At 42.4% G+C, this 15623-nt stretch overlaps 1 protein-coding gene across 1 annotated transcript in view; it reads right to left on the bottom strand.

The window, feature by feature from the left end:
- ELOVL6 (ELOVL fatty acid elongase 6) overlaps positions 1 to 13348 on the bottom strand; it is a 182077-nt gene extending 168729 nt beyond the window's left edge. Inside the window, exon 1 of the mRNA XM_006869315.1 lies at positions 13260 to 13348. Coding sequence (XP_006869377.1) covers positions 13260 to 13348 — 89 coding nt within the window. The remainder of the gene's footprint in view (positions 1 to 13259) is intronic.
- Between the last annotated feature and the right edge of the window lie 2275 nt (positions 13349 to 15623).

Below are 15623 nucleotides of genomic sequence, written 5' to 3'. Positions count from 1 at the left end.
AAGATAAAGTTTCTAAGTCTTCCTGAGAATGGCTGTCTACTAAACAACAGAAAGAAAAAAAGAGCAAACCTGCTCTGAAAATGAATGCTTCTCAAATTTGGTCTCAACAAAATTTAAAACATCTTCATTTCCTAGACCTTTGGCCAATCTCCAACAGTCTAAAATACAATTAAAAACTACATATCCCAAATATCTACAACCCTAGTCAGAAAAAGGAATCATTCTGCAATTTGACAGGGGTCCAGTGGACCAGTTCACTATGCCTTTAATATTAGCTTGGGGGCCAATTATAAGTATAATAGCAAAGCATGCTTGATTTATTCTGTCATAACAAAATGACATGCAATTTGCTGCAATGCCAACCCCAGACTTGGATGAACTAGGAAGAGAATGAAAAAGCACATGGAACAATTTCCCTAATGGAATTCTGTCTCATGAATGAAAGGACTCAAAGAAAGACTCTACTTAAAAGGTTTCTCCACCACAGGTTTATCACGATTCAAGCAAATAAGAATACCTTGTGTGAAAGTCTCTTATTTTATTTCACTAAAAAATGGAAAAGACATGCCTTTTGAAATACAAAGACTTTGAATATGTCAGAAGATTTACTTGGAGCAAACTCAGAACTTCAAAATTTCAAGTCACTATGATTTTCTGATTGAAATAGAGCAACTTTATCTTTAATGTGTACAACATATGGACCATTGCACTTTTGCTGAATAAAATAACAGATAAGATAATCTCAGGTATTTTTTCGGAAATAAATGAGTAATCAGTGTCAATTACCAGGAATGCCTGTACGTCACACTGTATGTTACATGTAAATAAAGATAAGGCTAGCTTTTCAAAAATCTTCACATACTGAAATATACCATATTTATACTAACAAAAATATTTTTTCTTGCCAGGATCTTTCAAGTAAGATTATAGGGTTTTTTAAGGCAGAGTTGGTGCCATACTTGTTCTTTTTCTCTCAGTGCCTACCTTGCTAGTAGCTCCTACCTGTGTTGTTAGTTGCCATTGAATCTACACTCATGGAGATCCCATGTGTGCAGAGAAGTGCTCCATAAAGCTTTCAAGGCTGCAACCTTTCAGAAGAAGCACATTGGCAGGTGCCTCTGGGTGGGTTCAAACCATCGTACTTTCAGCTGGAAGTCAGGCCTAGCCTTAACCATTTGACCACTTGGGTGTTACCTACATAGTGGGGGTTCCTACCTACTCCTACATGGTGGGTTCTTTATCTGTTATTTGGAGGATTGATTACATAGCCATTTAAGAACTTAATTATCATTCAGTATAGTAGGGGTTTTTTCCCTTCTTGATCCCACTGAGTCTATGGTTCAAACAAATACAAAAAAACCCACACCAAAACCAGCTTCTATCACATCAATTTGAATTCATGCTGACCCTGTGTGTGTCACAGTAGAACTCTTTGCCCCACAGGGTTTTTAAGGGCTGATGTTTCAGAAGTAGACTGCCATTCCTTTCTTTTGAATTGGACTTCTAACCGCAGGGTTGGTGGTTCAAACCCCTCAGCTGCTTCCTGAAAACCATATCCAGCGTCACTATAAATCGAAACTGACTCAACAGCACTTAACAAAACAAGACATCATTCTGGGAGTGCTCTGGCTTTGTAGGATAAGCACTGGACTTCTAACCACAAGTTTGATGGTTTGAGCTCACCAGTTGCTCAGTGTGAGAAAGATGAGGCCTTCCGCTCTTAAGTAGATTTACAGCCTTAAAAACCCCATACAGGATTACTGTCAGTCTGAAGTGATTCAACATATTTAACACAACAACAGGCATTGTTTTAAGGGCAATTGTTCTAAGTTGTAAATCCTCACAACTTGCTAAAGTAGATTCCCCCTCATCACCACCATCACCACACCTGGTTCTATTAGTATCATTAGCTCCAATTCAGTGATAAGAGAATTGAAGCATAGAAGGCCTGTTAAACTGTCCAAAGTTCACTCATGGGGTGAAACCAGGATTTTAACTTAGCCACTATGGTACCTGAGACTATGGGCTTAACCACCACACTATAGCATAGTGAGTACACATCACCACAGCTATGAAAACCTGAAGAAAAAAAAATGCAGTTAATAATACAGTTCAAAAATCAGTAGACAAGCAAATTCCTCTCAGCACACTGAGCAGGAAAAATCCAGCAAACAGGGCCTGTCTTTACCTTTTTCCTATCACTTCCTCCTTGAATGCATCTATTAGTTATTTGTAGAGATAAACATAGTTGTGTCTAGTAATTTAGATAGAAATAGAAAACATATCTGCTCCTAAACACGGAAAGGTAGTAACTTAAGCTCATAGAAAATCATCCTGGGAAAATATTATTTGTGACTTGAACTGAAGACTAAGGTCGTTAATATATTCCAAGTGAAAGCAAGCAGCTAATTAGGAAAGGACAGGCACAGATAAATTCACAAAAGCAAATCAAGAGTGCTTTTCTTTCTTGAATCTTCAGTTTTAAAATGTTTGCCATTTCATTTCTCTCTCCTACAATATATATTTCTTCAGTCTCAAGAAAAGAATTTAAATCTACAAAACAAAGCTTTAAAGAGACTGTGCTCTTTAATTCTTTCTTATATCATAGGGAGCTGATCTCTAAGAATAGGGATATCCCCAACCCACACATTTTTTTTTTTCCAGTCAACAGGGGGAGGCTGTTACTAGGAGCTACTAAATCCTTCCCCTAGGAGAACCTAAGGACTAAAGTGCACCTGACTCAAGCCATGGTATTTTCAATAGCCTCATATGCATGTGAAAGTTGGACAATGAATAGTAGAATTGATGCATTTGAGTTACGGTGTTGAAGGAGAATATTGAAAATTCCATGTACTGTCAAAGAAACAGATCTGTGTTAGAAGAAGCACAGCCAAGAGTGTTCCTTGGAGGCCAGGATGGTCAGACTTCATCTCTCATACTTTGGACATCTTTATCAGGAGGGACCAGTCCCTGGAGAAGGATATCATATTTGATAGAGTGGAGGGTTGGAGGAAAAGAGGAAGACCCCCAGTGAGATGGATTGACACAGTAGCAACAGCACTGGGGTCAGGTGTAGTAATGATTGTGAGTTTGGTGCAGGACCAGGCAGTATTTTGTTCTGCTGTACATAGGGTGGCTATAAGTCTATACCGACTTGATGGCACCTAACAACAGAACAGTCTGGCTTGAAGGCAGATTCTCCAGCTATGAGAGAAACACAAACTCCCAGAATATAAAACCAAGCTGAGTATTTGATAGTTGTTGTTTTTGTTAAGTGCTGTGGAGTCGGTTTCGACTCATAGCGACCCTGCACAGAGTTTATGAGACTGTAAATCTTTACGTGAGCAGAAAACCTCATCTTTACGTGAGCAGAAAACCTCATCTTTACGTGAGCAGAAAACCTCATCTTTCTCCAGCGGAACCGCTGGTAGTTTCGAACCGCTGGCATTGCGGCTCACAGCCCGATTCGCAACCACCACACTACCAGAGCTCCTTAGAATTTGATAGTAGTATCACAGAAAAGCACATAGAAAGCATTTTATAGGCCAAAGCTTTCACAGAAAATTTGCAAATCTCTTATGCCATGGGCTTGTTTTGGAGGAAATGATAAACATTTCATAGTTCAAGTGGCATGGCTTTCTGCAATTATAAAAGTGTTGATAAGAACTGCCATGGAGCTTCCAAGGTTGTAAATCTTTATGAAAGCAAACTGTCACATCTTTCCCCTGCAGAGCAGCTGGTGGATTTGAACTGTGGAACTTCCTGTAAGCAGCCAAGCATGACTAACAAATGATATTCAGAAACTAAGTTTTTGTGATTAAAGTATTTCTCTACACTGTGTAATTTTCATTATATCATACCCACTTATTGCTAACAGATATTTTTTTGTAGTTGTTCAGGCAATAGGATTATGTGTTTAAAATCCACTTAGTGAAAAATCAGAAGACATGGGACACTTATGAGATCATTGACTAAAACCACAGCTACTTTACATGTTTATAATGCTGCCAAGTTTTCAAGTATATTGTTTTACTGATTATCACACTTCATATTCAAATACAGAGATTACCTAGGCCTGATAGTACTGCCCTTTCAGGTCCCAGGCAGGCCTCGAATCTGTTTTTTTGTCTTCGAGTCCTGGTATGGTGCTGTGGGTTAATACGTCATACTGCAAAGCTATCTGAACTGCAAGGTCAGCAGTTCAAGCTTACCAGCTGCTCCTTGGAAATCCTATACAGGGTCGCTATGTGTCAGAACCGACTCAACAGCACATAACAACAACAATCCTGGTATGCATGTTCTAATTACTTGTATCTTAACCATGCTGTGCCTCAGTTTTCTGTAGAATAAAGCTGAGAAGGTAAACATCACTAAGTGGTTATGAGGATTAAAAAGTCAACAGATGTAAATACATTTGAAGAATGTTACTATATTAAGTATCTTTATAAAATGACTGTAACCATTCAAAGTATCCAATGCTACTATTATTACTCCAGAATGAAAAATTCTGCCCCTCTTCTGGATCTGACCTTCTTAAAGTAAGAGGAAATTGTAGGTCTTAACATTTAGGGTATCTTTTCTTATAAAAATATCTTTTATATCTTTTATTGAGTTTCTCCCCTATTATTGTTATGATAACCACTGCTGGCCCAGCTTTTAAATGTTTAAGGCACCCACAGACTTCAATTGATGTCTCACATATTAAAAAAAAAAAAACTTTCAGGAGCAAGCCTTTTCATTAGGCCTATATTTTCATTGCACTTCCTAAAACAAAATCATAAATTCTCATCTTCAAAGATTTCAGTGCCACTGAACTCACTTCAGAGTACCTGATTGATGTAAGCAAGTAACATACCATACATAATGCCAGTCCTGGTGTGGCGCTAGAGGTTAAGCACTGGATTCTTAACTGCAAGGTTGACGGTGCAAACCCACCAGCCACTCCTCAGAAACCCTATGTTGTTGCTGTTGTTAAGTGCCGTGGAGTCGGTTCCGACTCATAGCGACCCTGTACAGGGTTTCCGAGGCTGTAAGTCTTTACAGGAGCAGAACGCCTCATCTTTCTCCCATGGAACCGCTGGTAGTTTCGAACTGCTGACCTTGCAGTTCCCAGCCCGATTCGTAATCACTATGTTACCAGAGCTCCTTATACAGGGTCACTATTAATCTGAACTGACTTGATGGAGCTCTGGTAGTGTTGTGGTTATGAATTGGGCTGCTAACCTCAGGGTCAGCAGTTCGAAACCACCAGCTGTTCCGCGGGAGAAAGATAAGGCTTTCTGCTCTCATAAAGATTTACAGCCTTGGAAACCCTGTACAGGGTCACTATGAGTCACGACATAACAAAAACAAACTCAATGGCACTTAACAGCAATAATGCCAGTCAAAAGCTTGGAGGTTCAAATCTCCCAAAGGCACCTTAGAAGAAAGGCCTGGCTATCAGCTTCCTAAAATCAGCTATTGATACTGATGTATATTTGAGTTTTATCAGATCATTTAAGAGCCCTGGTGTTGCTGTGGGCTGCTAACCGCTAATTTGGCAGTTCAAGCTCACCATTTTCTCCTCTAAAGAAGGAAGTTGATGTCTGATCCCATAAAGATTTAGTCTCCGAAATTCTATGGTGCAGTTCTATTCTGTCTAAAGAGTTATAAGTGAGTAAATGGCAGTGGGTTGGGTTGGGTTTTTTGCTTTAGGAAAGAGCCCTGGTGTCGCTGTGGGGTAAACACTGGATTGCGAACTGTAAGGTGGGTGGTTCCTTAGGGGAAAACGTGGCATTCTACTTCCATGAAGATTACAGCCTATGAAACCCTACAGGGCAGTTCTACTCTGTCCTATGGGGCTGCTGTGAGGCCGAGTCAGCTTGTCAGCAAGGGGTTTGGTTTGGTGCTTTGGGGTAGCTCCTGAATAACAAATTTCAATTACACATTTTTATTTGATACATTATACTTTTGTACCTGCCTCACCAGCCACTCCTTGGAAACCCTATACAGGGTCACTATGGGTCAGAACCAACTCCATGGCACAACATTAATATGCACATTTAAAAACATCAGAATACAAATAAAGAAATAAAGCTATGACCCTTAAAACGTCAATAAAGCCATGTGGTCTTTATGGAAACATTTCTCCAGGTCTTTCTCCCTTGGAGCAGCTGGGTAGGTTTGAACCACCATTCTTTTGGTTAGTGGCCAACCATTTAACCATCTTGCTAGCAGGGTTCCTTCTAGGAGCTCCTAGAGATCAATAAGGTACAGAGTATAGGGAGAAGGCTGAGGCAAACAAATTTTTTTATTGATGTCTGATTCCTATTAATAAAGAAAAGTTCTACTCATCTGTGACCATCCCTCTCGAAAAAATACTTGGGGTTGAAATATCCAGGTCATTGAAGTGAAGTGGATCATTTCCCCTACCTCAATAACATCACAGTGAATAATTTACTTTGTTGGATAAAAATGAATTAATTGTAGTAGCTAGTAGTAGCTAAGTACTGTAGATTTGATTCTAACTCATAGTGATGTATATTTCTGAGGGGTGGCTGGTGGGATTGAACCACCAACCCTGCAGTTCAAACCGACCTTGCGGTCCAGTGCTTATCATACAGTGTAACACCAGGACTCCCTCTTTAAGTATTTCTAAGGAACCTGGGAGAAAGAACTCAACTGCTAATCAAAATGAGCCCACCAGCCACTCTATGGGACAAAGTTGTGGAAGTATGCTTCTGTCAAGATTAAAAACCCCTAAATTGGGTTTCCTACTCATGGTGACACTATAAGACAGAGTGGTACTGCCACCAGTGTTTTCAAGAGTGTAAATCGTAATGGGAGCAGGCCGACTCATCTTTTCCCTTGGAATGACTGATGGATTTGGGCTGTAACCATGTGGTTAACAGCCAAAGGTTTACCCCTCTGCACTACCAAGCAGTTTCCCTTGGAAAATCTGTATCTATCTTTGAGTGGCTTTGACTCAACAAAATTGGTATGGGTTTTTTGGTAGGGTTTTGTTTTTTGGTTCTAAGTATTTCTAAGTTTCCATCCCGTTCACACTGCCTCAAGTTGAAGAATTGTTCTTCTTTGAAGGAAGTATGTAAAGAAGCAATTCTTGGATCTGGAGTGGACTGACATGAAATTCAGACTCACTATCATCTAACATCAAAAGCAACAAGCAGACTTCTTTAAATTTAACTTAGAGAATATGAATATTTTAACACTATATGATATGTATCTGGCTTATAACAAATTTGAATATATAAATGGATAATATAGTCACAAAATAATTTGCATCATGCTGGTTTTCTTTCTTGGAAATCCTAAATAGCCAAGCACTACATGAATACTCATTACATGAATACTCATTATTTAATTGTTGTTGTGAAGTGCCATCGAGTCGGTTCCGACCCATAGTGACCCTGTGTAGAATTTCAAAGGAGCGACTGGTGAGCTTGAACCGCGAACCTTGCCGTTAAAACTGCTTTGCAGTCTGGCGCATTAACCCACAGTGCCACACATACAAAAATTTGAATCAAAGTTCCCACACATTTCAGTTATGTTCAAGAATTACAATATCGTTACCAGGAGTGGGAGGGAAGGGAAATTGATTCACTGGATAGAGGGTTGTTGTTGTTAAGTGCCATCGAGTTCATTCTGACTCATAGCAACCCTTGTGGTTCACAGTCCAGTGCTGATCCTACAGTGCCACACTAGGGGTCCAGATAGAGGGCAGACACGTGTAAGCTTGGGCCACAGGAAAGACTATATACAACAAGAAGGGGGTTGGCAGAGAAAAGATGAAGGTGGCAAAAGACACAGGGAGGAGTGCATGAGTGAACAGAAGTTAAATACTGTTGACTGATGGTACATGGAGGAAATTGTAATCACTGTAATGAAATGAAGTATATGATTTGTTGAACTGTGAGGCTGATGATCTGTTTTGTAAAGCGTCACTCAATTCACAATAAAAAGTTAGAAAAACAAAAAAGAATTACAATATAGATCATATTTTCTTATTTATACATTTTCTTGGTCTTTTCATTCTTAACCTATAGCATACTATGCCTATTTTTCAGTGCTTTCTAAAGTGTATGAATGACATGTTATGTTTCTCATGCTTTTTGATCCTGAGATTAACATGAGCTGTAAGTCTCCTAAATGAATGAAAGCAACATGAGTACAGTGTGAACATAGTATTTTCCTAGACAGATGACCAAATTTGTATTTGCTGTACTGTCATTGATTAAATTAAACTCAGTGGCCTCTTCTGTTCCATGACTAAAGTGTTCTATTTTTCAGCCATCTTTCTTACAAATGCATGCAGCAGGTCACAAGAATTTCAAAGCTCAATGCAAAGCAACTGTCGCTACAGGAAAAACAATTTCCTAATACCCTGCCTGCATTTTAAAAGTTTAATGAACATGATAGCGCTGTAAGTTTGAGTAAAACCCTAATATGGGTTTATATTGCCTTTAATGTTCTTTAGGAGTACTGGTGCAGCACAGGAGGATAAGCACTTAACTGCAAGATCTGTTTGAACCGCAAGGTCAGCAGTTCAAACTCACCAGCCACTCCTTGGAAATAGTGTTACTATGAGGGGAACCAACTCACAGCACTTAACAATTACTATGTTCTTTAACGCAGACTCATGATGATTCTTTAACTTTTTTTCATAGTAAAAATTTGTCAATAAAAAGGGCTTCCTCGGGTTAGGCTGTATTTGATACTAAAAATCATCACACTATCTTATAAATCATGTAGTATAGGAGACAGATTATAAAAACAACAACAACAAATTCTTTACCACAGAGAGAGAGAAAAAAGTCAGAAAAAATACAAAGCACTGAAAGGCTGGATGTGTGCAATATGCCAGAGAAGGGGGAGGGTTTCACAAGGTTCTAGGCAAGCCCTTTGATGACATCACCTCACATACTTAATGTTACAGCAGTCAGCACAGGCCTCCTGCTTTCCTATTGGTGAACACTGTGTCAGCCGACATCAGAAGATAATCATCATTGGCCAGACAATTACAACTGGAGCAAATAGCATCCACTGCTGTTAACACAAACCTGGCAGGCTGCTCAGAAGGCAGAGCCAGAGCCAAGCTTCCCTTCACACTCAATGAATTCTATGTGGCCTTACCAACACTAAGCAATTTTGCTCCCTTGCAATCAGCACTTATAAATTAAGTCAACTGTTTTGGAGAATCATAAGCAAAGGCCAGACATGTCAAAAAAAAGAACAAAATGTCCCTATTTTCAATGTTGCAAAATAAAAAGGGCTTTTCAGGGTAAAACTGGAGCTCAAAAATGTTCTTTGGACCTAAAAGCAGGCACTTTCATTTGGTTTCCTTTAGGAAAGCTCACATTTACCAGATATTATCCAAGATATTTTTAACTTGGCATGTAGTTTCTATTATTCTCCATGGGAATATGTTTATTACTTCTTTGCATTTCAATTGCTATTCTATTGTATATGAAAGAATGTGCTAGAAATGTAAAATGGTCTATAGTATGAATATAGGTTAATCACTCATTACAACAGCAACAAATTTAATAAACTTGTCTCATTCTACCCAGACTCCAAAAAGGGGGCTCCATTCAATTAATGTGGAATCCTGATGTGGTGCTATAGGATAAGTACTAGATCGGTTTGAACCACAAGGTCAGCGGTTCAAACTCACCAGTTGCTCCTCAGAAACCCTATACAGGGTCTCCGTGGGTTGGAACCAACTGAGGGCACACAACTACAATTCCATTAATACACATACTTGTTTGCTAAGGTAACAAATAGGAATTATATGATATTTAAAAGAAAGCATTCTCATTTTCAATCTCTTAAATGATGACAGTTGTTACTGACAAAACATAACACTTGGCCTTCCTTACAATTCAATGTAGCTCATTTTTAAGGGTTTTGTTTGAGGCTATGTCTTAAGATTTTTTCAGGACAACTGCAAAAATATTCTAAAAGTGAGAGTGAAAACGTTCACAACATTGTCTTTTTTTCTTCTACAAAACTATTTCAAATCATTTATTTTTAAAAGTAAATGTGTCTATGGTAAAGATAAGATCTTGTGGTTCCCTTCACTTTCCTTCTCAATATTTAAGGTCTAAGGTTTGGTTAAAGACCACCCATTTGTTAACAAAGATAACTGAAAGAAAATGTTCATTTTCTTATACAACTGACTCAAGACGTTTTGGCTACTGGGAGTTTTCTTGGGGGTGGTTTATAAGATTGGGGCCCCAGGATATTGGGGTAAAAGAAAGCAGAACAATTAGATTCAGAATGAGTTGTAAGGAAAATGGAACAGCCAGCAGGGTTCTTTGACTGCCATACGTAAACCAGCAAGAAAAAATAAAGTTAACCAGATAACGGAGGCTAGGAAGGGGAAAACCCTAGTATGTGACTATTACAAGGTAATCAAAACACATGGAAGACCAAGTATGTTAAGCCTCAGGTACTAACATGTTGTTGTTGTTTTTAAGTGTTGGGAGTTGGTTGCAACTCATAGCCACCCTGTATAGGCTTTACAAGGAGTGGCTGGTGAGTTTGAACTACGATCCTTGTGGTTCAAACCGACCTGGCGGTCCAATGCTTTATTACACAGCGCTACACCAGTACTCTACTAGTACCTGAGATACAGTGAGAACCAATCACCATTTTAAATCACTGAACAAGCACTTTCCCAAGTAACTGTCAGGTACATAGTGCTCTTCCAGGCGTTTTAAGGAACAGAAAATGTAATGAGATAAGAACCTTGCCCCCTAAAGAGCTGATAGTCTGGTAAGAGATGCACACATGTGTGTAAGTATTTATGTCTATAATAAAAGTTAGGAAAATATATTGCCAGAAGAAAGGTATAAAGAATTAGGAGAAAAATAGTGGTACACTCAACAAGGAAGATAAATTGACACATTTTTGCCATTTTCAATTCCACAAGAGTTAGGCCCTCTGTTGCTCACCAAGTACTTGTTGAATGAATGTTGATAGGAAGGCGGGAAATGGTACCTGGAAGGCACAGGACTAGCAGCGAAAGACGCCTCAGAGTAAAGACAACAAACAAGAGGCAGTAATTACCAGCTGTTCCGCGGGAGAAAGATGAGGCTTTCTGCTCCCGTAAACATTTACAGCCTCGGAAACCCTGTACAGGGTCGCTATGCGTCGGAACCGACTCCATGGCACATAACAACAATGGACCGCGGAAGTGCAATGGAATGCTCAGTCTACCTTTCGAAAGGAAAAGAAGCCTACTCCTAAAAGGCAGGTTCGACCAGAACGCAGCAAGTTGTGGAGAGACAGCAGAAAACACACACGACGATATGGGGGAAGGAAACTGTGGCGGGAGGACGTGGCAAGCGCTAGTCCCAGGTCCAAGACTGGTGCACCCCAGCGGCACCAGGCGCCTACCGGCTGCAGCTACCGCCCCCCTCCAGACTTCAGCGCCACCCTCTCTCCGCGGTAGGAGGAAGTGCTATTGGAATAAGACCATGGAGGCTTCCCCCGAGCGCCTGCGGCCCTCAATGTTTGCATCAAGCCTGGCTGTACACAAACACCTTCCAAATCCACTGTCGGAGCTATAGGAAGCGGCGATCTGAGCTGCGGCCCTGCTCCAGGGAGGGGATTCAGCCCCGCACCTCGGGTGCCTGCCGTACTTTCCGGTCTTCCCAAGCGGCTCGCATTCAACTCTGGTGTCTGCGACTCGGGCTGGACACGGCCCTCAGTTCCCATGGCATCACCGCGCCTTCACCAGAGTCGCAGCCGGCGCGAACGCGTGCTGCCCGCCGTGCCCACCCCTCAAGCAGGCTGGGCCCTAGGCAACGTGCTCCGCGCAGGGGGCGGGCTCCGCCCGGCTGCAGCCACAAATGGCCAGGGGCCCCTGGTGGGCCAGGGGAGGCAAAGAGTGGTGGACACGCTCCTCGGGTGAAGGCGGGAGCAACATGTCGAGCCTCTGAGGCTTCACGGGGGTAGTGGGACGAGAGGAAAGGAAGTTGAATCTCCCGACTCGGACCCGCGAAATCCCCTCCTAAAGCACCAACTCGCCCCAGCTCACGGCGCGCCGGCGTCTCTGGTTTCCCATTGATGAGAAGGGGGAAGGAAGGCAGTTCGTGAAGAGCGCCGGGGCGCGCGCACTCGCGCACGCGGCTGGCGGTGTAATACCCAGGCGCCGGGAGTCCCTATTCCCGGACCCTCCCATCGAATCCCCCAGCCTCAGGGCTGCCGATCCCCGCTCAGCCGGAGGGTGCGTCCGGTTTGCCTTTTACAGAGCCAGCCAGTTGGAGGGAGAATGTCTCTGCCACAGCTCTGCCTACAAGGAAGAAGCGACATGAGCAAACACTCCACTGTTAAATATTGCAAGGTGACACTGGATCGCCTCCCACACAAGGATTTTCAAAAGAACTGGCGGAGAGAACACAGTAAACAAGATGCTTTTTCCGTTGGCTAACTTTTTCTGGGGAAGAGGACTGTCTCTGAGGACCAGTGGGGAGAGGGGATAATTGTTTGGGTTTTTCTCTTGAAAAATATGTGCCTCAACTTCAGCAGATTCCCACGGAACTAGAAGTGTGTTCAAAGGCGTTACCGTAAAACAGAAACTTATAATGGCGTGGCTCCACTAGTTTGGTTTCATTCATTTTTATTACTGTTTTCATTGTCCCCGTCCCCCCCCCCACCATCTCTTTATAAAACCGGAAAGGGGTCCGCGAATGGAGGAATCGGCCTGGGGAGTGGCAGAGAGAGAAGAGAGCTATGAAGTAAGAAAGCTGCAAGGAGAAAGGAAGGACACGAAGGATGGGGAGAGGGCGAGGACCAGAGCTGAAAGCCGCGGGCGGGAGAGGGTTAAGGGAGCCAGAGGCTGAGTCCTTCCTCCACAGCACTGCACTCACGGCGGTTGGGAGGCCAAGCAAGAAAACCCAAATCCAGATGAAAACAAGGAGGTAACACAGGTAGTAAATCTCGACTGTGGTATCTCTCCCGCCTTGCCTGTCGCTCAGACATCTACCTTATGCATACATATATGTTCTATGTTATATAATCTATATTAAAGATGCACGTATGGCAGCTGTTCACACAACGGCACCCACAGACCCGCACGCTTCCTGCAGCCTCAGGGTCTACTGCACCCTCAGAGACCCTGGAACTCAGGTATCGGCTTGCACAGCTCGCGATATTCATTGCTCCATTCACGCCCAGACTGGGAAGACCGACATTAAAGAATACCAGAAAGATACATAAGGCTCCCGGGAACAGTAACACGCGAAAGCATCACCTACCAGTTTTCTTGCATCCATTGGATGGCTTCATTCTCGTTGAACTGCTTTTCAAATTCATATTCTTGTAAAGTCAACACTGACATGTTCATTGGGGCTGATCTTCGGAGTCGCTACGTGTTCTCTATACAAAATAAAATAATCTGTAAAGCGCTTGATTTCGAGGGCTCGCCTGTCTGCTTCCCCCACCCACCCCCCTGCTTCTTCCCCTCGCCGCTGGGTCTCTGGCGGTCGCTCTTTCTCCCAGCCTCTCTCAGCTACATCCAGGGTTGAGCATTGCCTGGGCCTCCGCTCGCTTCTCTTCGGTCTGGGGTTCTCCTCCTCCAGGCGTCCGCATCCACCGTAGGAGGAAATGAATGCCTTGCGGTCTTAGTGCCCGCACGTTTGTCCATCACCCCTTTTACTCGTCTACAGGGAAATCTCCTCCCCCTCATGCGACCGGAAAAAGTAACCCTTTGTGAGGGAGAGCTAGAACTAGCCAGACTTCTCCCACCCGGGGAGGGGGGGGGCAGTTTTGTTTACCCGTAGGCGACTAGAAAGAGAGCTGAGGAGGGGCGAAGGAGGGAGGAAGTGGCTTTGAGGTCATCTTACCCCCTCTCCCCCCCCCGCCCCCACTTTAACCCCAACCTCGTGGGCCGCCCGGCCCAGTTTTTGAATGAAGTTTCAGCGTGCGGGGCGCAACCTAGAGGCGTACAGACCAGCGAGCTCCGCGAGTAGGCGATTGGGAAATAGTAAAATCTGCCAGCCCTCTCGCAAGAGAACTCTAGACAAATATGCTGAGATCACACTAGATCAGAACGCGCTTCCCACCTCCCTCGTCCCCACGGTCCTCTCCGAGTCCCCACCCCAACCCCTTTCACGGAGCTCAGGCTTGGACTCACGCTAACCCAGGGCCAAGCGGCTGGCTGAACACCTAATCACGTGTTGCCTGGGGATGCTAAGGATGAGGATGGTGGAAAGTCGAAAGCTGCTACTAGCCGGAAGAGGGAGAGGGAGAAAGGACAGGGAGAGGGGTTAGGAAGGTTTTGTTCGTGGAGGGGGAGAGTTAATGAAGTGAGACAAAGAGGGGAGGGAAGTTAGCAGATAGTAAAACTGGACCAACTGGTCCAATGCGAAAACTTTATTTGTATGCATGAGTAACTCATGCATTTAGTATACGTGGTGGTGAAACAAAATAATGTTTGAAGAGAGGGTTAAATGTAATGTCGACCCCTACTGAACCCCCAGCCTTATAGCACCGTTGTCCATGTTTAACCTCCTTTTCCAAACACAGCCCTCTTTCTTTCCCCAGAGTGGAAAACTACTTTCTGTTTTGTTTGTCCTTCTACCCACCCACCCCCAAAGTTTTAAAATATGCAATATTAAGCACAGGAATATTTTATAATCTAATCTATGAATTTATTGTAAACTTAAATTAAAAAAAAAAAATAGAACCTATACTTTAAAAGAACTCCTGGTATGGTGCTGTAGGATCAGCACTGGATTGTGAACCACAAGGTCAGAAGTTCAAACCCACCAGCTGCCCCTTGGAAACCCTGTACAGGGTAGCTACAAGTCAGAACCTACTAGACAGACTGGTACTCAACAATACTTTGAAATTTAGGTGATCATTAGGACCGGGAAGAAATTGATCTTTCTCTTGCTTCCATCTCCTCACCTCCCTGACAACCCAAAGAGAGGGTCTGTTCATTAAAGGTCCAATTGCATCAGAGTCATTACAGAGTGGAATTGGAATGGAATTACAGAAATGGAAGAAGTACCTCCATGAAAGAGGAAGATGTAATAAAGAAACAAGAGTTTTAAAAAAAAAACAACCAGTACAATATGCTATTAATCAAAAGGTTAAATTGCTTGATGATTAGCAAATCAACTTATAAATTGACAGTCCCATTTATGAACGATACTCATATTTATTTATTACTTATAAAGCGATTAAGGAACCTGCCATTTACTGTAGAGATGACTGCACTAAAAGTCTGAGTGAATGTGAATGTAATTTGAACTGGAAGAAGGGTGTGGCCTCAGGAGAGATAAGGATTTAGCCCAGCCTGGGCCTAGCAGCAATCAATAAATATTTGTGAAGTGAATGAATGGTTAAATAAATTAAAGAAAGGAGAGAAATGACAAAGGAATCAAGAATGAGAACTCTAGGAAAAAGTTTTATTGAATGTTGAAAGAATAAGTCTTATTTTTGTCTTAAAATGCTTCCATTTAAAAATTCAGTGTTCTTACCTGTCATCATGTCATGGTATTTTCAATAACCTCATATGCATGTGAAAGCTGGACAGTAAATAGGGAAGACTGTAGAAGAACTGATGCTTTTGAGTTATGGTGTTGGAGGAGAATATTGAAAATGCCATGGGCTGC

The sequence above is a fragment of the Chrysochloris asiatica genome, unplaced genomic scaffold (genome assembly GCF_000296735.1).
Source record: "Chrysochloris asiatica unplaced genomic scaffold, ChrAsi1.0 scaffold00129, whole genome shotgun sequence".
NCBI lineage: Eukaryota > Metazoa > Chordata > Mammalia > Afrosoricida > Chrysochloridae > Chrysochloris > Chrysochloris asiatica.
This window is presented reverse-complemented; position numbering and strand designations above follow the sequence as displayed.